At 39.0% G+C, this 15,916-nt stretch overlaps 3 protein-coding genes across 6 annotated transcripts; all 3 read right to left on the bottom strand.

Annotated features, from left to right (window-relative positions):
* Positions 1–1,549: 1,549 nt before the first annotated feature.
* Positions 1,550–5,706, bottom strand: tmem11 (transmembrane protein 11). Of its 2 annotated transcripts, none has more exons than XM_016450626.1 (2): positions 5,552–5,706; positions 1,550–2,677 (listed from the first exon to the last, which is right to left on the bottom strand). In XM_016450626.1, exon 2 carries the CDS (start codon positions 2,668–2,670, stop codon positions 2,161–2,163), a length of 510 nt encoding a protein of 169 aa, XP_016306112.1. In that variant the 5' UTR covers positions 2,671–2,677; positions 5,552–5,706; the 3' UTR covers positions 1,550–2,160. The 2 variants fall into 2 exon arrangements, with proteins under 2 accessions (XP_016306112.1, XP_016306105.1); XM_016450619.1 differs by lacking the exon at positions 5,552–5,706 and adding an exon at positions 5,013–5,108.
* Positions 5,707–6,854: 1,148 nt separating this feature from the next.
* On the bottom strand, positions 6,855–9,347 carry LOC107661164 (protein NATD1-like). Its single transcript, XM_016450635.1, has 3 exons — positions 9,067–9,347; positions 8,112–8,230; positions 6,855–7,995 (listed from the first exon to the last, which is right to left on the bottom strand). Exons 1-3 carry the CDS (start codon positions 9,257–9,259, stop codon positions 7,879–7,881), a joined length of 429 nt encoding a protein of 142 aa, XP_016306121.1. The 5' UTR covers positions 9,260–9,347; the 3' UTR covers positions 6,855–7,878.
* Positions 9,348–10,828: 1,481 nt separating this feature from the next.
* phospho1 (phosphoethanolamine/phosphocholine phosphatase 1) lies at positions 10,829–13,389 on the bottom strand. 3 transcript variants are annotated; one of them, XM_016450594.1, is made up of 3 exons: positions 13,307–13,389; positions 12,593–12,630; positions 10,829–11,786 (listed from the first exon to the last, which is right to left on the bottom strand). In XM_016450594.1, the coding sequence occupies exon 3, from the start codon at positions 11,722–11,724 to the stop codon at positions 10,876–10,878; it is 849 nt and encodes a 282-aa protein (XP_016306080.1). In that variant the 5' UTR covers positions 11,725–11,786; positions 12,593–12,630; positions 13,307–13,389; the 3' UTR covers positions 10,829–10,875. The 3 variants fall into 3 exon arrangements, with proteins under 3 accessions (XP_016306080.1, XP_016306089.1, XP_016306096.1); XM_016450603.1 differs by having other exon boundaries at positions 12,603–12,630; XM_016450610.1 differs by lacking the exon at positions 12,593–12,630.
* Positions 13,390–15,916: the final 2,527 nt, after the last annotated feature.

The following is a 15,916-nucleotide window of genomic DNA, read 5'->3' as shown; positions in this document are numbered from 1 at the left end:
AGTTTCCTCTTAAACCCAGTAAAACCATTTAGAGTCAAATGCCTCACGACTGAAAAGCCCAATTCCAGTTCCCTTAAAGCCCTGCTCATATTTTATTAAAACCTAGCTGAATTTGATCTGTGACAAGCATATTTGAAACTGATTTTTTTTAAACAACATATGGACTCACCTTCTGACCTGAGATCATCACAGACATGAACTATAGAAGAATTTCCTCACATGACCTAGACATGAACTTGGTCTTTGTGTTTAAGCACTAATCTTAATAATTTCTTAATTCCTAATTAATCTTGAATTAAGCATAATTTCTTTACGTGGTGTCACCTTTTAGGACATTCTAAAACAAGCGTTTTTGATGAACCTGAACAATGTTTTAAAAGGCCCAAAAAATGCAATTTTTAAGAATCAGACACGAACCATGCATCTGACATGTCAAAACTACAAGAAGAACTAAGCTTTTCTATCTGGCTTCTGAATGTGAAGTGTTAACCAACTGCAGACAAGAGGACTGTTTAAAAAACATGTTTGACAAAACATCAATTTTGCAATTCTAGTGAGCAGAAAATTACACAAACACTTAAAGGGATAGTTCACCCAAAAATGAAATTTCAGTCATTAATTACTCACCCTCATGTCGTTCTAAACCCGTACGACCTTCATTCATCTTCGGAACACAAATTAAGATATTCTGATGAAATCCGAGAGCTTTCTGACCCTCCATAGACAACAATGCAACGGACACATTCCCAGACCCAGAAAGGTAGTAAAGACAACTGCAAAATAGTTCATGTTACATTATTGGTTCAACCGTAATTTTGCGAAGCTACGAGAATAATTCTTGTGCGCAAAAAACAAACAAAAACATTCTTCTCCTCCAAATCACATATTTCATCTTCGTAAAATTACGGTTGAACCACTGATGAACTAAAACTTTCACAAAGTTGTCTTATGCAAACTGTTAAGCAATTGTTATTCAATTAAACTGGTTTATCTGCTAATTCAAGCTATAGAAATAGCAAAAAATGGAAAAAAAAAAAAATAGTCTGGAACATAAGTAAATGATAAAACATTAATATACGAGTGAACTATGCATTTCAGATGTTCCCATTTACTGCTCATCTTTTATATTTTTTTATATTTAACTTCATAAAAAGAACTGGATTTATACTAATCCATTTACTGCCACATTCAGTCCTTTGTTTCAAACACAGTTACAATCTCTCTGATTTGAAAAGGAGTCCATGTGCATGAAATATACTCTTATTTTCCTCTATACACCTCTAGTTTCCTGTAACAGCATATATGGGTCTAGATCATCACAAATGACCAAATTTTAGGGGTGAAGTGAACTTTCCATTTCAGATGAGTTCACATTTTCTGCTCACCTTTCATATTTACTTTTCATAACTTCCTAAGAAGAACTGGATTCAAACTGATCCATTACAAACCACGGCTGAGCATGAGCTCTGCGTGAAGGCTAAAACGCAGATGTGCGCCAAGAAAGAATCGGAGCCCTTGAGGGTCAAATAAAGGTGGTCAGAGATGCCAGTGAGGTTCAATCTCCTACTGTTTAATGAAAAGGTGATGCACCAAAGGCAGGGTACAGTAAAACTACACAGAGGGAGAAAAGAGAGGATTCAAAGGTCATTCTTAAAACATGATCCGTCCGTCTTTCTACCACACGTTCAGTCCGACAGGTCGCTGCCCGGGTGCGGAAGCTCCATGTGGGTGGCAGGTGACGTTTGGGGAGGGCCGCCGGGACAAGGAAGGGGCTGGACAGGCGCAGGGAAGGAGCGGGAAGGGGGGCTCAAGTGCACTGGTGATATCACTTTTAAAGTACAGAGAAAAGGGGAAGATTCATTCAGAACTACAAGCTCCCCCCCCAACCCTTCCTCTCATCCATCCATCCATCAATCTGTCCAATCTTTAACCGATTGAAAGCAAAACGCTTAAAAGGCGTAACAGAGAGTGCACCGCCTCCTTTCGTTTTTCCATCACTCTCTCCGTCGGTCCATCCATGTTTTATTTGGTGTGTGTGTGTGTATCTGCCAGTGTTGGGTGTTTAGTAGTGCTTCTCTCCTCCCTGCTGCGTGTTTCTGTGTGTGTGTGTGTACACGTATGTCAGTATCTGTATGCGTGTGTGTGCATGTGCAATAGCGCTCATACGGCGTACAGTTCATAGATCTTCTTGGCACAGTACGCCAGGGCCGCCAACGCTATCGTGTTGTGCAGTCTCTTTCTGTGCACGTCGTCCCGTCGAACCAGAACCACCGGCGAGGAGGAGGTGAGCGTGTGCAGCGGCAGCCGCGAGAGCTTCTGACTGTCGTACTCCACCTGGTATTTGCAGCAGGGGTCGAACTGCCAGGAGATGCCGTAGAGCGTGGCGCAGGCCAGGCTCAGAGCGCTAGCGGGGAGCGCCACGTAGCGGGAGTAGTCGGCGGGAAGAGCGAGCGGCGTCAGGAGGCACGCGGCCCCTGCCAGAACAGCGGTTTTGTGCAGGCAGTTTCCCACGGCCACCCAGCGGGCCGTCTCGTCTCCGATGCGCGTGGGTTCGATTACGATGTAGCGGTACTGCGCCTCCAGAGCCTGCTCCAGCTCGTACTCAAACTGCTCCTGTGCATTCTCGCCGTTGTAGATCTCGTGGACGATGTAACACTCCGTGGCCGCCATCACTCCCCTGAAGAGAGCGATAGAAAATGAGAATTCGTCAATCGAAATTAATCCAATCCAGATTCTGAAAATTCTGTTTCTGAACCCTAAACGTTGCAATCTGATTTACATATTAATTTACATGCATCACATGTAATCGAAACAAAACCCAGTTGGCGCAATGAGAATTGGAGAAAACCAACCTGATATTTTCACAGAAGCTACGGAGAGTATTTTTAGCAAAAAAACGGACAATTTCGTTAGATTAAAAAACACACACACGTTCATAAGATGTAAAACGTATGTAAACAGATGCATCATGGCACTGTGCATGAGGTATTTTTGAATTTGATTGAGAAAATTGTTGTATCAAAGCATTTACTTTTTCCTGTTTATCAGATTATTTCAGGTCTACATCAAAACCAGCGTAATAATGTCAATGGAGCTACCAAGAGTTGTTTTTGCATCAAACCACTACTGGCTCTGCTCTCCCCTTTACCTAAATTCATTACTTCAGACTTATGTGCCCTCTAGAAGCTTGCGTTCTGCAAGTGAACGTCGCTTTATTGTGCCATCCCGAAGAAGCACAAAATCACGCATGGACTTTTAAATTAAATGTTCCCTCCTGATGGGATGACCTGCCCAACTCAATCCGAGCAGATCCTTAGCCATCTTCAAGAAACGACTAAAAACACATCTGTTCCATCTTTATTTGACCCTCTAACTCTAGCACTCTCTATTCTAATTCTATTCTTTAAAAAAAAACTTATTCACTATTCATTTACGGCTTGTTTTCTTCAAAAAAAAACGTGCTTTTCTAATCTTCTTGTATTCTATCTATTTGTTTTCTTTTTATTTATTATACAATTAACAAAAGTAAAAAAGGCCTCTAACACTAGCTTGCTCTATTCTTTTTCTATTCTATCTGTTTTCTTTTTATTTATTATATAATTAAAAAATACCCTTGCTGTGTTAGGCAAATTGAGACTTATAGCACTCACATATCATTGCTCTTTTGTTGATTTTGATTGCTTCCATTGTCCTCATTTTTAAGTCGCTTTGGATAAAAGCTTCTGCTAAATGACTAAATGTAAATATGTCAGAAGAGCTTTTTAGCTAATATTTAGTAAATATTTAGTCTCCTCTACTGACCAGTTTGTAGGACACAAGTAAACATGCTCATGTTCGTCAGACTTATGTAAACATATTAAGGTATTATTGAATCAGATTGAGAAAATAGTTAGATTGAATGCTTCATTTCTTCATATTGATCATTTCATGATTATTTCAGGTCTACACCACCCCTACCAAACTGAAATCAACTGGGACATTTACATGAAGTCCGCTTTTCAGTCCACTTGAGCCATCAATGTATTTATTTAGTTGCATGTAAATGTAACTACTAAGATTTACTGTGTGGAAAAAAGCATAACTGATTTCATAAAATAGATACTTTAAGAGCAGCCAACATCTCTTCAGATGGGATGGCATGCTTTTTTTTTTTCTTGGAAATTTTATGCGGAATTTTTCAAAAAGCATTTTAAAATGACTATAAAATACAAAATGACCGTATATCTGGTGTTTATTAGACACAGCCGGTTTCGCGTTATCTAACCCAGCCAGACCATCTGCGGCCCGAGTTCACCGTCAAACAAGAAACTTTTGAGCGATGCTATAGAAGCATAAAGGCTGACGGGACATTTTCACGGGCACAATGAAAGACACTCTGCTCTGGTTGGTATATAATTAAAATCTTATTTCAAAATGGCCATTATTTTAGAAAATCCTGAGCTGCTAAATAAATCGACAGAGACAAGTGAGAGCGGTCCGTCTTTTGCAACGGTTAAATAAATGTAACGCATACTGTCAGTTTAACAAGCAGTGCATTAAACAGCCATATTATTAGGAGGAAAAATACAGTTTCTTCCAGTTGTCAAGACATTTGCGGCAAACACGAAAGTTGGTATAAAAACTATAAACCCCTGCTAACTGTACACATCTCCTTGAAACCCGCTGTCATGGCTGTGAAGCGCTATTTTAACTTATTCCTCTCGTGTCAATATGGGTAACACATACTGCAAAAAAACACGAGTGATCAATGTTGAGACTTCAGAGGTAACTGCCATAAAAACACATTTTTGCCGGTCTTTGCACTGCTAATCAGTTGAGGGACCACAGAGTCAGTAAGCTAATCAAAACAACACATGAGCTCTATTCGAACAATATTTTCTAGTGTTTGCGGCTGTACAAAACTCCCAAAGACTTAGTATTTTAAGAATACTAAAATAACTTAAATTCTGCATAAAACTAAAAAATGTCACGTCTCGTTTTATGAAATAATGACTGGTTTTAGTCTAACTGACCTCTCCCTGTTGACTGGGACACCGCGCCTCCTTCCCAGCGACGCCATCTTGAAAATGCAACGGACTAGACTTGACGCAAAACCCGTCGCGGTGCACTGTGGGTAATGCAGTTCTATGCTCCTCATCTATTGATTATGTTTAACGTTCTCGAAAGCTTCATAGAGACTACAAATCCCGTGAAACAGTTTAGTTGGGGACCCTACCACCTGAACAGAATGTGTAACGATATTAATATGTGCTTTGTTTTGTTAAAGACAGTTGTTTGTAATACATGAAACACATTACAGTACCAATAATTGATTTTGACTATGGTTTAATCCGTCAGGCTATATAATTTAGGCTTGTGTTTTTGAATAGCGGAGGTGACCAATCGAAAGCAAGGACAACACTATGGGGCTTTTAATAGGACAAACCATTCTCAAAGCGAATGCAAACGTTGCACAAAGAATGTGGTCTGACAAAATTATTTCACTGTTTTGTAGCGTGTCCAAAACTTTCGGTCATGTTGTGAACGTGCATGCGATCAACAAGGCACTCACCCATAATGTGGTCGGTTCTCGTTTATGCGGTGACTCCCGTCCTCGTACGGCGCTCACGGAGCTGGTGCATAGGGGGTGGAGGGGAGCCGTGTTATAACAACTACACGGTGCTCGGTAACACGTGCAGGCTTTGCGCTCTCTGTCTCCCCCAATAGTGATGGATTGCATAACATAAACACGTTGGAAACAATAACTTGATATCTGCATGCATTAATATAAGTGAGGAAACAAAGTGAAATAAATTACAAATACTTTTAAGAGAGAGAACCATGGTAATTATAGTCAACTAAAAACTTAGTTGACTATAATTACCGTTACTTGAAATAAAATATGAATTAAAAAACTTGTTGTATCTAACCTATATTTGCCAAGACGTTGTTTTTATCTTGATGTATTAAAAAAAAATGAAATACAAAAAAACCCCCACACAATTATAATAAAAAGACAAACATTTTTTAAATGACAAAAACAATAACATAACTAAAACTTAAAATATAAAAATAAAGCTATAATTGTATCCTAACCTCTTAATGTGTTCAAATTCCTTTAGAATAAATTTAGATTTTACAGAAAAAAAAAAATTTGAATATTCATGAGAAAACATTTTTAAAAATAGCATTAATTACAAAGTCACTGTAACTGTACTATAAAAACCCAAATTGAGTACAATTCACTGTTTAGCTATTTAAAGGGACAGTTAATCAAAAAAAAATAAATAAATTGTCATTATTTACTCACCCTCATGTCATTTAAACCTGAATGACTTTTGTTTCTTTTTATTTGTGAAAAATATGAATATATCAATTGTTCACCATTCAATAAAAGTTGTCTAGATCCCAACATTCTTCAAAACATCTGTATCTTATCATTTGTGCTCCACAGAAAAATGTCATATGGGTTTGGAACAACGTAAGGGTTAATAAATGCACCGTTTATGAAATGCTAAATATTAATTATATATATTAGGACCATGTGATATTTCAGTTTTTCTTTTTTAATAAATCTGCAAAAATGTCAACGATTCTGTGTTTTTCTGTCAATATGGGGTGCTGTGTGTACATTAATGAGGAAAAAAAATTAACTTAAATGATTTTAGCAAATGGCTGCAATATAACAAAGAGTGAAAAATTTAAGGGGGTCTGAATACTTTCCGTACCCACTGTGTATATATATATATATATATATTCAAAAGTACACACAATGATAATGCTAAAATTATGACAATGATAACTCATGGACATAAACACTCATAAATCAAGTTTTATCTTAATTTCTTTTTTTTATTCAAAACCATGGATAGTAATATTAAAAGTACGTAAGTGTGTAAAAACAGATGAATTTCAGGCATCTTTAGGCTTTATTACATTACAATTTGACATATCAGAGCCCAGTTGCTTTATTTAAAAAAAAGGCAGCCTTCATTATCATCACCAGGAATATCATGGTCATCAATGGTGTCAGCACAGAACATGGCACGATGGTCTGCTCTGTGCGCTGCCTACCCTGCAAACAACCGATCTTGCTGAAGGCAGTTCATCAACTGACTTTTAATAAGACCCCTGGGAATTTTGGGAGTAACTAACATACACTGACATTCATACGCTCATATTCGGTTATTCAACGCACACACACGCATCCAACCACATGTAACAGAATCCCCTATGCAGAGGTGCTTTATTATTTTTATAAAGTGTGCATCCTGAGAGGTTCAGCCCTGCAAATATATGGGCAGGCGATTGTCTCCAGAGTCTGAGCTCTTCACTGGCCATAGTATACACAGATACACACATGCAAAAGCACAAGATCAGCCTAGAACATGCACAGAAGAAATAGTAATTTCTGACAGGACGGTTAGATTGTGTTGTCCCTAAAACGCCACGCCAGGCTGAGTGTGCACGTTCTGCGCATGTGGGAACACAAGTACACGTGTAACTCTCTCGTGAGCACCACTAAATCTGAAGGTGTAAGGCCAGAGAGGCATATGGAGTCTAACGTCACTCTTATGATCATATCAAACAGTCGATATTTTGAGTTCATAACAGGTGTCATAATCCCCTCACTTCTCTGGATTGGCTTGAAAGTCCGCTCGAGTCACTGGGAAACTAGCCCACCTCAAAGTCCACACTCTTATCTGTCCTAAGAAAACGTTTTGTATTTTCAGATCTCTCCCCTTCTTAAATTGAACTCACTCGCAAACAAAAAAATAAATCTCTTTCTTTTGTGGAGTTTCAAGACCAGTCAGACAGATTAGGGAATCCCAAAAGATACCCATCCCACCCAATCCCAAATCATCCTATTAGAATGGAGATCGTCCCCATCTCTGGCTCTCAGTGGAGGACGTGCTCCAAGTAATGGGGGTGAGGGTTTTCTTTGACGTATTTCTGGATGTACCAGCAGGTTAAATGGGCTTTTAGGTCCTCCTCTACCACAAAGTCCATTGCAGCCTAGCAAAACCAATCACAAACTATATTATTTAATGCACACCAACGAACAACATAACGTAATATCATGATGTACTGTATAAACCAGTTCACACTGATCTTGAGTAACCTTCTACAACCTTGGCAAGATGTTTGGCGATCTCTCGTCCTCGGTAAGCTTCAGGAACCTCGGTGTGCTGCAGATCCACTGTCTTCTTCCCCACATATTCATACAGCAGAACAGCCCTGTCATGGGAACCTTCAATAGAGATGCAAAAACACTAGTCAGCGTACAGTAAACAAAGTTATTCCTGACCGTGAAGAACTGCTCCGTCAAACAGGATGCATGTCTGTGCTTTGTTTTTCATTTTCACCGTCGTAAACGAGCGCTTTACGGGGAAATAGTCGCATAGTCGTGGGCTGGGTTTATGTCTCTATGTTATCGTCATTTTTGTGAATGCAAACCCTTTATTTTCATGTGAAACCCCGCGAGTAATAAGCGCAAGTCTGTTCCTGCTCCTCCGCTGTTGCTACAGAATGACATAAACGTAGCGACATGAGTTTGCTTTGTACCGAGAGAAAGATGATGGAACAGGAAGTAGCCTAAAACAAAGTATGGATGGGATGGCTAGCAACATAGTTACCGATTCACACAGAGAAGAAACAAAGCTTGCGTTAAAGCAAGCGCACGAACTGTGACTGGTGACAGACGAGGTTTACTGCAGCTCAAAACAAAGCTAATAATTGCTGCATGCGTCGGATGAATCCGACACATTGAGCGCTTGTTAAAAGACCTACAACGCAGAAATATAAAGAATAAGCTGATGGCGGGGAAAAAAAACAGTTCCATTCTTTCCAGCAAAACAACTAGTTAATGTCATATTGCATTAACTACTGGCCTGGGATCAAAGCATGTAACGATATTTACAAGGTAATGCGTACTATACAAGTAGAACGGATTTTATTAGATAACGTGTTTGCCATGTTGAGAAGCGAAATATAATAAACAAAAGGCACATTTTGCAGGCGAGCGCACGGTGGATTGTCCCCTTCCCCCCGCGACCACCATCTCGTTATATCTGACGCATTACTGACCGTTCAGTCGGATGCTGAATTGTCGTCTTTTCTTGTCGTGCTCCACTCGGAGAGGAGTGTTGATGTCCAGGACGACGTTCATCTGTGCAGCCTGGGCCATAACGCCTGTGGGTCTGCTGTGTGTCAGTGAGCCACGGCTGATGCGGCGGCGATGAGAGGCGCATTCATGCCTCGCCGAATTGAAGACGAGCATCCGATCCTGCGAAAACACGCCATCCGCGGAAATCAGCTGTGGAGTCACGTGCTCGCCGCCGACCAATCAGGACAGGCGCGTTGTTTAGACACGCGCGGTCTCTTTAAAAAGAGCTAGATGCGGCCGCCAGGTGGAGATACATGTGTGCTGTTCAGTTTTTCTTTATTAGCGATAATTTATAAGGCATGTTGGGAACTTATTATATAATCGAGTACAATATATTACAAAGGTATTTTAGAAAAAAAAATAGAAGGTTGTTTTCTATATTCTTGTGTACTGCCTAACCAAAATCAAAATATGGTGTTGTATTTAGTTAGATCATTTCTTTTTAGCTGTACTTCGTCCTTAAACAGGCTTAATGTAAGAGTGATAAAAAATGCTAATTTAAAATGAAATAATCAGTTAGTTTAATCTCTCTCTCTATGATGTTGTGATGATGTTACAGTTAAAGTTTTGCATCAAAACTCAGAGGACAAAAGATCTCAAGGATCTCAAGTTTTGTCTCTCTCTCTCTTCAGTGGCGAGTGTTACATTATAGCAGTTAACGCTTTTATTTCAGTCCTGAATCCAACTGTGCAAGATGAATGTCCTTTTTGTGCTGACAGAGAGACCGTTTTTCACTGTTTCATGCGTTGTGAGAGATTGAGATCTGTTTACAATTATTGGGTTTATTGTTGGATTTAAGTATTGTAAAAACAAAAAGAGGAAAGGACGCTTGTTAAACTTCATTTTAGGACAAGCAAAAATGGCGATATATATTAGTAGAAGGTACAAAATCCTCTATGATACAAGCTGTCAAGTTGAACTGGTTTTTAAAGGGCCTATAAAAGCAAGGGTAAGGAATGTTTATTTATTTATTTTTTTTATCTATGAAGGAGTTGGATAAGTTTGAAGTGCAGAACATTTGTTGTGAGTAAATGGCTTTATATCCATGCTGGTGAGGTTCAGAGATCTCAGATCCATAATCTCAATTCCAAAGTTCACAGACTTTGCATAAGAGAAAGGAACAAACACAAAACCAAACACAAATTCTTCTAATCACAGGTTAAAAACTACAGCACATCCTGCCAACAGAGGATGGGTTCAAGTTTACTAATAAAAACTATAGCATACAATACACACAGTATTTCAACGAGTTATTTCTCATTAGTAAGATGATCATTTTAGTGAATCACTTTAGCATTTTTCACATAAATAATCACCTTTAGCACCTCTCAGATTTGCATCTTTAAAACTACAAAAAGAACAATATTTGAATTTATGTGTGAATGACAGTACAATACAGAAATTGGTCTTAAGCATGATAATAAAAATAAAAATAATAATGCATTTAGGGATAGACACCACTGGCCAGTCTGCAATCAGGTTTAAAAAAAAGTCTAGGCTCAATCATACACACACATACACATTATAAATTCATTCTCGTTTGGATGTGTCTGTGTATTTAAATGTAAGTTTATAGCGGTGTTATTTCATCTTATTAAAAGACCCTTAACAGCCTGGCAGTTTCTAGACAGAACTAAGTTGATGCATATTTGGCAAAACCAAAAGAGTTTGGAATGTACTCTAGAAAACCCTACACACTATTAGGGCCTCATTTAGGTGTATGTATATATTTAGGGCCTCTCTAATATCTTCCTCAGGGTGTTGATGACATCCTCTCCACTGTTCCAGGGCACCACACTGGCCTTGAACTCTCCAGGTTTGGCTTCCTCCATCTCTTGGATCAGTTTGTGCATTGGAAAGTCCCAGCGTGGGAATGCTATATCGCCCGGTGACAGTGTGAGTGACGGGCAAAAGTCATTGGCCCCATCGCCCACGTACAAAACCTTCTGGTATGGCCGTCCGCCCCTCTCTCGCACACGCTGGGCCACGTACTGCCTCACCACCACCGCTTTGCACATGTTCACAGGGCATCGCAGGCACTCATGGGAGTGGAAGGGGCGAAGCTGCAGCTGCCCATTATCATCAAAGTGAGCTGGGTTGGTGAAAATGCGCAGAAAAAGCGGGTGGAAGCCCAGGTGCTGCAGCCACGTCTCGATGAAGACCATATTGGCGTCTGACACACAAACGACTTCAAAGTCCCTTGAAGGCTGGGAGAGCAGGAAATGCATCAAAGTGGGGATGCCTGGGCAGGGAGGGAGTTTCTCCACTGTGCCTCGAATAGCCGCCGGGGTGACGCCTTGTTCGGCGAGGTAAGCCAGCACACGCTGCATGTACTCATTGTAGCGGCCGGGACGGTAGGTGTCCTTCAACCAGCCAGGCAGGACTCCACCAGGCGCCACAGTAACCATAGAGTCGTCGCTGCACTCGTCCACCAGGGTCTCGTCAAAGTCAAAGAATATAAGGAAACGCCTGCTATTAGGGGGCGGAGCCTGAGCTCTGCTTCTCTGTTGGGGCTCCTCCACTCCACCAGGAGGATGGGGTGGAGAAACACAGCAGTTAAAGACAGAGTCCCGCATCATGGATGGGAGGGAAGAACAGCACAGATGTCTTTTACGTCTCTTTTACTCTTTTTGCTCCTCCACTGCAAATGAAAAGAGCAATCCAGTTATGCCAGAACTTCGAGCAGACAAAAGAAAAAAAAGAAGAGAAAACAAAGAAAATTGAAAAAGATAAACAAGCAGAATGTGGTTGCAGAAGGAAAAACAAGCCAATGAAACACAGCTGTGAAGTAAATAAAACTTTAGCCCTAATATTGAACAAAATTTAATATTTACAAAGTCTTCATCAATTCATTGCAGAGTCTCGTGCATGCTCCTTCAATTAAAAAAAAAAAAAAAGAAAAACAAAAAGTTTTTCCCCCCAGATACAGATACAAGGCCACATATTTATTTTAAATATTGACAAATCTGGCATTAACTTGACTGAATTCATGAATTGAGACTATATTTAAACTGAGTTTCTATGTATGAAACTTTCTTTCGAGTTGTCTCAAAAGTTAGAAAATCTTGTTCACAGCTCACACTGTTAAAATATAAACACGTATTTAATATGTAGTAATATTTTCTTTAAAAGACAAGTCGTCTTGTTTTTTCTTAAATTTTATATATTTTAATTTATATAAAACGTTGATTTATTGTCTGAGGACTGAGTTTTTATTAAGTGATAATCTCATAAATAAAAAGAAAACGATTAAATTATACATTTGTGTTAAGAGCATTACTGATCATCTCTGATTCCTTTATTTGGAAATGTTGCCATTTTAAAAACTGATATCAGGTTGTGGAACGTATTGTGTCTCATGTCAACCAAATATCAGTAGGTCGATTCACAGAAGGAGTTTTTTAACTTTTAGACTTGTTTATCTATATTTATGATGATGCGACTCGCCTCTTTTCACCTTAAGCTCGCCTCTGCGTAGTGTCAACCTATAACAGAAGAATACAGAGAAATATGACTTTACATTTACCAAACTATAGCCTACTCACAAATGTTTCCATTAAGCGAGAACAGTCTCGTTAGCAGTGAGCGTTCACAAAATGTGCTGTTAAACGATATAGCCGACTGTAACAGAAGTTAGATGACAGCGTGATTATTTTTTGTCTCGCTCTAATGGCTTGTAATCAAAAGCAGTTACCTGGTTTTTCGTGCATTTCGATACTCGGCTCAAGGTATAGTTTTAAAGTTAAGCAGAATCATAAAATTGCAAATTAATTTCAAATTAATTTCAAATTTAACAAAAAGTATGTAATGTATAAGGTAATGACACCAGAAAACCCACAGCATATAAACGTTCACAAAATGTGCTGTTAAACGATATAGCCGACTGTAACAGAAGTTAGATGACAGCGTGATTATTTTTTGTCTCGCTCTAATGGCTTGTAATCAAAAGCAGTTACCTGGTTTTTCGTGCATTTCGATACTCGGCTCAAGGTATAGTTTTAAAGTTAAGCAGAATCATAAAATTGCAAATTAATTTCAAATTTAACAAAAAGTATGTAATGTATAAGGTAGCCTAATGACACCAGAAAACCCACAGCATATAAACAGCCAACAAGGACAGGGCTTGGAATAGCCTAATTGTCAGGTAAAACAGCAGAATACCTTGAGCAGGACGTCCAGTTTAGAGGTTCATCACTACTGATCGCTGCCTCCTGCTTCTTCCTGGCTTCTCAAAAGTGCTGGAGATTTAAGGTCCGACCCTGTCTTATGGAGCCACAGTGACGCGCATCGGATGGGCCCCGCCTCTCATCCATCACTGCATCCACTGACAACCTCAGCGACGCGCTACTGGACAGATCATCTACAGCTAGAGCTTTTACAGATAAAATACGATACTAATCTAATAAAGGTAAACAAATTGGTCAAAACTGGACTGAAATGTCGCAATGTAGCCTATTTATTTGTACATATTTATTGTACATTCAGTAGGCTACTTCCATAAGAGCGTGAGAATGAGATGATGAGGGGTTTTTCAAATGTTTTTGCTTAATTTTAGCACATTTATGTACGTATGCACTTTGTTGCATTAGTATATTTACACGTCACTCGCATTAATACAAATATAGCCTACAAAAGCCCATTAAAAATTTACGGCAAAAATGTGCTGCTATAGCGCAGTAGGCTATTGGATGGTTCATCATACACATAAATAAATAAATAAATAAATAAATAAATGCACATTCTGTTATTATTTATGACTAAACTATAACTGAGAATGTTAAATGGTTTTTAATGGGGGTATACTTTAATCCAAGGCGAGTGCAGTTTGTATTCAGAATCACTACCGTGTTTAGTCTTGTAAGAACATCCCGTACTTTATAGTTCCTTCTGTAGAGAAATGTTAATGACAGCCTGTTAAAAAAGGCTATTTTGGGAGGAGTGGAAAAGGGAACTGGTTTGTCATTATCACCATCCCTAAACAGGAGAGTCTTGATAGCCTACTTGATGGGATTTATGTTTGTCTATATAGAATACTCTACATTCAAATTAACTCTTCTGCAGATCTATTGGGCAGAGGATACAAAATGAGACTACTGATTTATTCCGAGAGCATAAGGGCATCTGTTAATCAGTTGTAACTCTATACAGATAACGATATCAAATCTGTGACAATGTGAAGAAAAACACTGAATGCAAATGTCCTTTGTTTCATTTTCATCACCAGAGTTCAATGAGTTCAGGACACTCACCGATGTATTATTTCTGCATTCAACACACACACACACGTCTGGTCAGCTATCCTTGTGGGGACTCTCCATAGGCGTAATGGTTTTTCTACTGTACAGACCGTATATTCTATTGCCCTACACCTAAACCTACCCCTCACAGGAAACTTTCTGCATTTTTAGATTTAAAAAAAAACTTCATTCTGTATGATTTATAAGCTTTTGTACCCGTGGGGACCTCAATTTATGTCCCCACCATGACACGAGTTCCCATGAGTCTGTGTAGTCAGGTTTAAGTCCCCACCAGGATATATAAACCAGTACACACACACACACACACACCACACACACACACACACACACACACACACACACACACGAGTGTATTTTTTTTTATTTCAAGCTAACCTTTTTATATTAAAAATGTTTAATTGTTTCACATTTAAAAGTGCTTGCCTACTTTTTTTTTCTTTTTCAAATCAGTGCAAGACTAAAACAAAAGGCACTTGAATATAACTTTATCTAATCTTTACAAAACAAGATCAAAGGTATAAAGAGATTAAGGTCATACTCACAAAACAGGCCCTTTCTAGTCATTAAAAATGCCCCACTTCCCATACTGCTTTTAGTCTCCCCCAAACACAATTACAATGCACACATACACAAATTCAGACAAGCGAGTTGTGCTTGTGGCTAATTAAATTTTACTTCTTTAAAGTTAGCAGAAAGTGTTAAATGAACAATATAAAAATAGACCAACATTAATGCAAGTCCATCATGGTGTCTCAAAAACAGGAAAACAATACAAAACAGATCTCAACAAAGGTCAGATGTTTCTGTACCAGACACAATGCTTAAAATTATACACTGCTGAAGTCGAGAGGGTAGAGACGTTGAAACAGACTAGCTGAGAAGAGATTTGAGTAAAAACCTCACAAGAATAAACATTATTATGGTCTGCTTATTTTTCTTATCTAGCAAGGTTTTATTAGAAAGTGCATTCCATCAGCTGATGGAGAATGGAGAGAATCAGACAAGTGGCCCAAAATACACTGAGTTAAAAAAAAAAGAGCATATGATTGACAGCCACCTGAACCAATAAGAGTACTTCTCAGGTGAGGAGGGCGGGGCATGAAGGCAAAACACTTCATATGGGACAAACTACAGTTCTCTGACGTATAACAAAGAATCCCGACCAAATCCCCTTGCGATTCTCCCCATTTTCCAACAGCCAGCCATCTTTCACATGTCAGACACATGATAAACAATTCTTTGTCAGTTGCGCAAACCTCTTACTTGGGAGTAAAGTGCAGAGAACAGATGCCTTTGTCTAATGAGAGTGAACAAAAATAATTCACAATCAATCAATCAGCCGAGTCTGATTGACTCAAGACTTTCAACCACTTTATCTGTGCTGCTCCTAATGTCACTATTTAACACTCACTCACACACTAATCATCTGCATGATGAAGAATCAGGAAAAGACAGAGAGCAACTAAAAAGCAGCTTTTGATACCAGCACCACAGTCATAAGATCAGTCAAAGA

Source organism: Sinocyclocheilus anshuiensis, unplaced genomic scaffold (assembly GCF_001515605.1).
Source record: "Sinocyclocheilus anshuiensis isolate Anshui unplaced genomic scaffold, SAMN03320099.WGS_v1.1 scaffold2630, whole genome shotgun sequence".
Lineage (NCBI taxonomy): Eukaryota > Metazoa > Chordata > Actinopteri > Cypriniformes > Cyprinidae > Sinocyclocheilus > Sinocyclocheilus anshuiensis.
This window is presented reverse-complemented; position numbering and strand designations above follow the sequence as displayed.